The sequence below is a fragment of the Nicotiana tomentosiformis genome, chromosome 10, assembly GCF_000390325.3.
Source record: "Nicotiana tomentosiformis chromosome 10, ASM39032v3, whole genome shotgun sequence".
In the NCBI taxonomy this organism is placed as follows: Eukaryota; Viridiplantae; Streptophyta; class Magnoliopsida; order Solanales; family Solanaceae; genus Nicotiana; species Nicotiana tomentosiformis.
This window is the reverse complement of record NC_090821.1, coordinates 71,541,532-71,549,073: the sequence shown is the minus strand read 5'-3', so window position 1 is coordinate 71,549,073 and position 7,542 is coordinate 71,541,532. Positions and strand designations below refer to the sequence as shown.

The following is a 7,542-nucleotide window of genomic DNA, read 5'->3' as shown; positions in this document are numbered from 1 at the left end:
CACTTGTCTTGTTTAGAGGAGGAAGGGAGGCCGTATGATGGCCTTGAAATCAATGACTCCTTCCCCGATGAGAAACTCTTGGCTATTTCAATGAAAGAGGTGCCATGGTCCACGGATCTAGCAAATTTCCTTGTGTGGTGTCATCCCGGATGAGTTTTCTTTAAACCAAAGGAAGAAGCGCAAACCGTATTATAAATATTCTTATTGGGATGAACCATACCTTTTCCTGATTTGTACGGATGGGGTGATTAGAAGATGTGTACCATAAGAAGAGCAAGGTGAAATCTTGGGGCTTGTCATTCTTCGCCATGTGGTGGTCATCATAGTGGAGCGAGAACGGCAACCAAAATGCTTAGTTGTGATTTCTATTGGCCCACTCTTTACAAGGATGCAAGTGATTTAATAAAAAGATGTGATGAATGTCAAAGGGTTGGTGGAATCTCAAAGAAAAATAAAATGCCCTTCACCACCATTTTGGAGATTGATATTTTCGATGTGTGGGGTATTGACTTCATGAGTCCTTTTGTAAGTTCTTGTGGAAACACCTGCATCTTGGTCGCGGTGGATTATGTATCCAAATGTGTGGAGGTTGTTGCTCTACCCAATAATGAAGCGAGAAGTGTGGTGGCATTCTTGAAGAAGAATATTTTCAAGGGGTTTGGTAATCTGTGGGCTATTATAAGCGATGAGGGGTCACATTTTTGCAACATGGCTTTCGACACTTTACTTATCAAGTATGGTGTTACTCACAAAGTCACAAGTCCCTATCATCCACAAGCTAGAAGTCAAGTGGAAATCTCTAACCGGAAGATAAAGAGTATTTTGTCCAAAACAGTGAATGGTAACCGGACGGATTCGTCCAAGAAGCTTGATGATGCATTATGGGCTTATCGGACGGCTTACAAAACACCTATCGGAATGTTGTTGTACCGGTTGGTGTTCGGAAAAGCTTGTCACCTTCTGTTGGAACTTGAGCACAAGGCTATGTGTGCTTTAAAGAAGTTGAATCTTGATTGTGACGTAGCCTACACAAGTTCGTTCTTGTACAAAGAAAAGAAGAAATATATTCATGACAAATACATTTGGAACAAAGAGTTCAAGGTGGGCGATCTCGTATTATTGTTCAACTCAAGGTTGAGGATATTTCCCGGGAAATTAAAGTCTAAATAGAGTGGTCCTTTTGAAATTGTGGGTGTGACACCTTTTGGAGTATTGGACTTCAAGAACAAAAATAATGAAGTATTCTGAGTCAATGGTCACCGGGTGAAGCACTATTTGGGAAAAGTTGTAGATAGCCACGTCGATGCGGTCATTTACTTCAATTGATGGTATTCTACGTCGTGCCGCGACGTTAAATCAGGCGCTTTTTGGGAGGCAACCCATGTTTCTTTTCCTTTTTTTTTCTTTTGTAGTTAGGTATTATTTTTGTGCTAACTTGATTTTAAGTATGCTACAAGGATGAGTGTTCCTTACAATAATTATAGACAGAAAACAGCCTAAGTGTTGCAACACTTGCGGACCGCAGTTGAATTGTGCAGACCACACATTTATAGTTGTTGTAGCAAAAGTGCTCTGCGACCGCACAATTATCTTGTGGGCCTCACAAATGGAAGGTGGAAAATGCTAACTCTCTAAAGTTGGTCTATCAGAAAAATAGTTAATCTACGGTCGCACGCAAAATTCTGCGGACCGCAGACAAGACACCAACTTAATCTCACCAGGTAACAGAGTGCGGACCGCAACTGAAAGTGTACAGCCGCACCCGCTCCTCCTTCCCTTAGAAAATCACTAGTATAAATAGAGGGCCAGGGCAACTGTTACATTTTTTCCTCTAAGCACAAAACATGCACTATATTGAAATTTCTTGGTGAATCATCTGCCCACACGCCCAACAATTGTGATCACTCATCCCTTGCACTCATTCACATCTGGTATGCTTAAATTCCTTGTTAGAATTTTTCATTTTTTATTTCATTTGTAGGTTTTTAATTATTTTTAGGTCATTTGTCAATAGAATTCAATTGTTCATTCATGTGGGGGTAAATCAGTAGTGGTTTAACTAGTACATGTTCTATGGGGACTGGCTCAATGTATTTTCATGCCTTTATACTGTTACCATATCAAAATTTGCACAAGAATTGCAAAATCTAGATAGAAATACTGGATTGTTTGTGTCTTTTTGAATTTTGCATGTTTAATTATGCGGTCCGCAGAAAGTGATCTAGGGTTTCATTGGTGAAGAAGGGGTCTGCGGCCGTAAGAAAAATGTGTAGACCACAGAATTCCCATTGCGACCACAGAATAGCCATTTCACTGTCATCAGAGAGTCTGCACTTTATGACTCTAATATGCGGTCATAGGTCTAATTGTGCGGTCTGCAGAAATCATGTTGCAGCCGCACATCAGCCATTTCTCTGTCATAAAAGAGTTGGCATATTTTGGTTTTTGAGATGCAGTCGCAAGTGAAATTGTGCGGACTGCACTTTATTTTTGCGGCCGCAAAGCTAAATTGTGCGGTCCACAAGGCCTCATCTGTGGCCGTAAGAAAATTGTGCGGACCGCATATCCTTACCATGAAAGCATACTATGTCTATGACCCTCACTGTGTTTTCTGGTGTATTATTGCATGTCTCCAGTGTATGCCTGAACATTGAATTGCAACTAACAACCGTTTTTGCTTGATACAGACAATGGTCCGATCTAGAGGCAGAGGCGACACTTCCAAAGGGAGGGGTGAACTTTCTCGGGGATGAGGCAAGAGAGCTTTACCTTTTGCCAAACAAAAGGAATAAAAAAAAAGGACAACAGCCAGGAGAGGGAAAGGTGTAAATCTCTCCGAGACGAGTTCATACCCCCCGTCTAGGGACGTATCAGAGGGAAACTCAGCCTCTGTTTAGGAACAACCGACAGTACAGTCTAGGCCACTAGGGAGAGTTTTTAGGGAAGAGTCGTCATCATCCCACAGTACTTTCGAGGGATCGGAAAGTACCCTATGACACAGGATACACCCATTCAGTACATACCCGATGATGGTAGAGGGGGATATGCCATAACTGCTAGGATTTACAGAACAAAGAAGAAAAGGGTTGGGAGGACCGATTCGTCAGCCGCAACTTTTACTAGTTTTTGCACATGGTGGCCGGCAAGGTCGCTAACACTTGAGCAACAGTTCTTACTGGAAGATTTATAGAGGTACAACCCGGTCGTGTTGAGGCAGTTTAGAGAACGCAAAAGGTGGATGTGGTTTACCCAGAGTGTGGTGGATGCTAAGGAATACCTTGTCCTGGAATTCTACACTAATGTAGCGCATATCAAAAAGGGGACAAAGGTGACAAAAGTGTGAAACCTCAAAGTGCGATTTGATCAGCACACACTGGACACATAATTGGGCTTTGATGATGTCGAGCCAAAAGAATACCTGAAAAGTATGCACTTAGGGATGCAGTTCATCCTTGGTTAGTAGAGATTATAGCTGCACCAGGACCACCACCACTATGGATCACCGTTGGGGTTCATATCCAAAGGGGCACACTGAGCTTCGAAGCAAAAGGGTGGAAATCATTTGTCTGCAGCAGATTGGACCCGAATCAAAATGAGGCTCACTTGCCAATTCCTCGGGCAGTCTTAGTTGCCTCTATTATGGTCGGGTACCCTATCAATGTGGGTGCCGTGATGTCGGCCAATATCTCAGTGATCGCCCGATAGGATCACTCTTCCTACCCGTACCCCAACACCATTACAGAGTATCTTATGGATGCGGGGGCGGAACCAAGGAATTTTGATACAAAGGTGAGGCAGAAGAAGCCTTTCTCATGGCACTCACTTATGGATGCGAACAACCCGAAGAGAAAAGGTTATCCGTTTACCACCACAGGTCAGTCTGATGAGCCAGCCGTGGTACTTGCGGAGGCAGTTGATGATCCATCCACTACGGCCGAGCCTTCCTCTAGTGCCGCAGCTATGCCTCTACCATCATCTTCATTCCCTACTGCAGTTTCTGCCACAACTTCCACCTCGGCTTTGAAGCCGTTGCCCGTGCCTACTGCCCAACTTTCTGTGTTGCGAGTCTCCCAGACATTAGCGAGCCTCAATAACTGGATGCAGACAGCAATTGGAAAGTTGTCTGACTTATCTAGTACTGTCGCAGCACATTCTACTGTTCAGGCACCTTAGTTTCCCCAAAAAATTGAGGAGACATTAAAGAAGATCCTAGAGAACCAGAACACCATCATGGCTACCTTAGTACAGCACGGGTCAGTGATCGAAGAGCTGGAAAAAAAAGTAAAGAAGATGAGGAAGTCCTAGGCCAGCAAGAAGTCAATGGACAAGCTCCGGAGACAGGTGACCAAGTTTGCTGCAGCCGGAGGTATCCTCTTTGACATGTTGGTTGACCCACACCCTTCAGGCCCAGATCCTACAGCACCATTAGCACCGGTGGCACCAGCTGGCCAGTCTGAAGAGCCAGACTCTGCTGTCGACACTACCGAGGCAGTGCGTCAGATGTTCACCAACTCAGTCACACCCAGAGTTGAGGATGATGAGATTCAGTTGGATGAGACTGAGGGCAGTGACATTGCTGGGGACACATAGATGTCCAAGGAGCTATAGGGAGTTTTCTTCACTCTTTCCCCTCTTTTACTCTTATTTTGTTAAGCATTGGAGATAATGCTTATCTTTATTCCCGAGGGGGGGGGGAGTTTATTGATCATATTTGGTACATTCAGAAATATTTGGCCTGTAATAACTTGATATTATTAATTTTTTCTTATTTTGTATTCTCTCTTTTTCTCTCATTTTGTGAATTCAGTAGTTTTTGTTTATTAGCTTCTTTATTTTTATTTCTTTGTTAGTTTTTAGTTTGAGTTAGTAGCTTCTTTATTCGCTTTAGTAGTTTCTTTTTATGTTTTAGTAGATAATAAGCCTTTGATTTTCTTAATGTCGTTGTTCTTTCCAAAGGTAGTTGTTGTGTGAACCGGGTGAATCATCCAAACGATAGATGACATGACAACCTTCTTAAGGGAATGAGTCCATTTTTTTGTGTTTAGGTAATAATAATAATAGTAATGAATAAAAAACCTAATTACGTGTTTATGGTTAGAAATAAGATTTTTGAAAGAAATAGCTCTAGTTTGTGACTCTTGTGACTCTTGTGTTGACTTTGGCAACCATCGAGTGGTTTAATAGTAATTTTTAAACTTGAATGTGTTCATTGTGGTCCCTCGACTCTGTCCTCTTTAACAATCTGGTTGCGTGAAGGGTGAGATGAATTGTTGCTAGTCCAAGTATCCATGTGAAGGGTCTAGAACTTGCCACGAATGTGTTTCAAGGCGAAATCCTAAGTTTTGCTTGGTTTGAAAAGTGATTGTAGGCCCTCCTTGGCCCGTTTGAGCTTTCTATTGCCAACCAATGTCATTATCCCTAGTCAACCCATTTGAGCCTCGAGCCTTTCTTATTTGATGACCATGTTACAAGTCTTTACCCATTTTGTCATGACCTTCTCTTATAACCCGAGCTTTCCTTAACACTCTTGAGAAACAAATGGAAAAAAACGTAAGTATGGGGGAGAGACGAGGAACTTGAAAAAGATATCAAGGTACAAAAATAGAAAAGAAATGATGAGAAGGAAAGTCAAGAAAAGAAAAGAACAAAATGAAAAATGCAAAAAAAATGAATAAGTAGAAGAGTTGAAGGGATTCAAATGGAGTTAATGATCCCAAACATGGAGAAATCATAGTGGGAGAAAATGAATGTAATGATCAAGAAAGAGTGATATTAAGTCTCTCTACTCCCCCAAGGAAAAAGAAGTGCCTCAAAGAATTGGCAAAGTGTGTGCCGAGAAATAAAGAATGGAATGCTTAAGGAAAGGTGTAACCACTCACCCACACTGTATCCAAACCTAATTCAAAAGCCTTCATTACATCCCGAAAGAAGTCCTACTTGATTTCAAGCTGAGTGAGCTTACATTAGTGACGATCTACATGAGGGAAAAGTCTATGGTACTTGAAGTCGTACTTGCAACATTCTCTTGAGAGAGAAGAGAGAACCTTTCATAAATCTTTGGATTGAGTGTTAAATTTCTTAAGTGAGCCAGGCAAATGGAAAGTAGAGGAGGAAGAGTTTGGAGTCCACCATGACCTACATGCTAGAGCAAGAGTCATTGATGAGTAAAGTCAATTCTTGAAACTCAAATGTCATATTAGAACTATATGTGCATGAATGTTTAACTTGTCGCCTTGTTGATAATACATGTGTAATGTGGGTAATTGTTGGTCCCAACTGATATGTGGATGGCTTACCTTTGAGTCGCTGGAATGATCCTTAACTTTTGGAGGTGGGAACTAATTTATTTGCTTAAGGACAAGCAAAGACTTAAGTTTGGGGGAGTTGATAAGTAGGGTTTTTGACGGCTTGTTAGCACCTTTTAGCTTTTGTTTTAGTCTAAAAGCATTGAATTGTGTTCCCGAAACTAATGAAGTTGTGCAAAATTGCAGGAATGCTGAAAGTTAATCTCTAGAGATGAAATCCGACTCAAAAAGGAGTAATTCAAAGCTCAAGGCAATCAAGGGCGCAGAAGCACAAATGTGCGGTCCGCAGAAGAAATCGCGAACCACAAAATTCCATCTACGGCCGCAAACAAAGAGCATCTAGCAGACATTTGCGCAAAGTGTGGACCGCAGATGAATTGTGTGGCCGCAAAGCTGGGCTAAGAGTCGAAGATCGGAGAGTATGCAAAAAGACCAAGTTCATGAGCTCTGTGAATTTCAAACCACACAAGATTTGTACGGTCACAGTCCTAATTATGCGGACCGCATAAAAGTTTCTTTGCAGCCGCAGTCTAGAAATGTGTGGCCGCAAAAGAATGCCTCGCGGGCACAGTTCAGAAATGTGCGGCCGCAGAACTCCAGTTCCTGCCAGATGAAGAAATCTGCGGACCGCACATGGAATTGTGCAACCGCAGAATCTCCCGGGGGTATTTTTATCCGAGATTTTCATCCTTGTATAAATAGACGAGTTTCATAAAATTAGGTTAAGTTTTGAACATAGAAAGCTGATGTAGCCGTTTCTCTTTGCTATTTTAGGAAATTTTAGCTTATTTGAGTATTTTAACATTAGATTTCATCATTTTAATCTTCCATTATGAGTTTAATTAGCTTTTCATCTTTATTTTCTTCAAATCTCATAATGAGTAGCTAAATTTTTACTAGGGTTGTCACCTAACCCTAGTGTGTAAACCTTATGGGTGATTAAATTTTATGTTTGTTTATTATTGGATGTTGATTATTTAGCTTAGTTCATACTCCAATTTTAGAATTAATGGTTGCAAATATTGATTCATTCCTATTTGACTCAGTCTCTACTTGAGTAAGAGGGACCTAGTCTAGGATAACAAGGCTAACAAGGAATTGGATCAATTGAGAGATTGATTAACCCAATTAAATGGTTCAACTTAGAGATAGCAATAACCCGACTTGAGCTCTTATCAACTGTTTTGGGTGATACCCATTTGGTATTGAGAAAGCCAAACTGGGTAAAACCACTCTC

At 41.4% G+C, this 7,542-nt stretch overlaps 1 protein-coding gene across 1 annotated transcript; it reads left to right on the top strand.

Moving 5' to 3' along the window:
* The first annotated feature begins 456 nt into the window (after positions 1-456).
* Positions 457-2,829, top strand: LOC138900372 (uncharacterized). Its single transcript, XM_070187110.1, has 2 exons — positions 457-920; positions 2,688-2,829. The coding sequence occupies exons 1-2, from the start codon at positions 457-459 to the stop codon at positions 2,827-2,829; spliced, it is 606 nt and encodes a 201-aa protein (XP_070043211.1).
* The last annotated feature ends 4,713 nt before the right edge of the window (positions 2,830-7,542 follow it).

Coding starts and splice junctions, on each gene's coding strand:
- LOC138900372 (XM_070187110.1), top strand. CDS start 457: ATGCCCTTCACCACCATTTTGGAGATTGATATTTTCGATGTGTGGGGT. Junction 921..2,687: donor TACAAAACACCTATCGGAAT/GTTGTTGTACCG, acceptor TGCTTGATACAG/ACAATGGTCCGATCTAGAGG.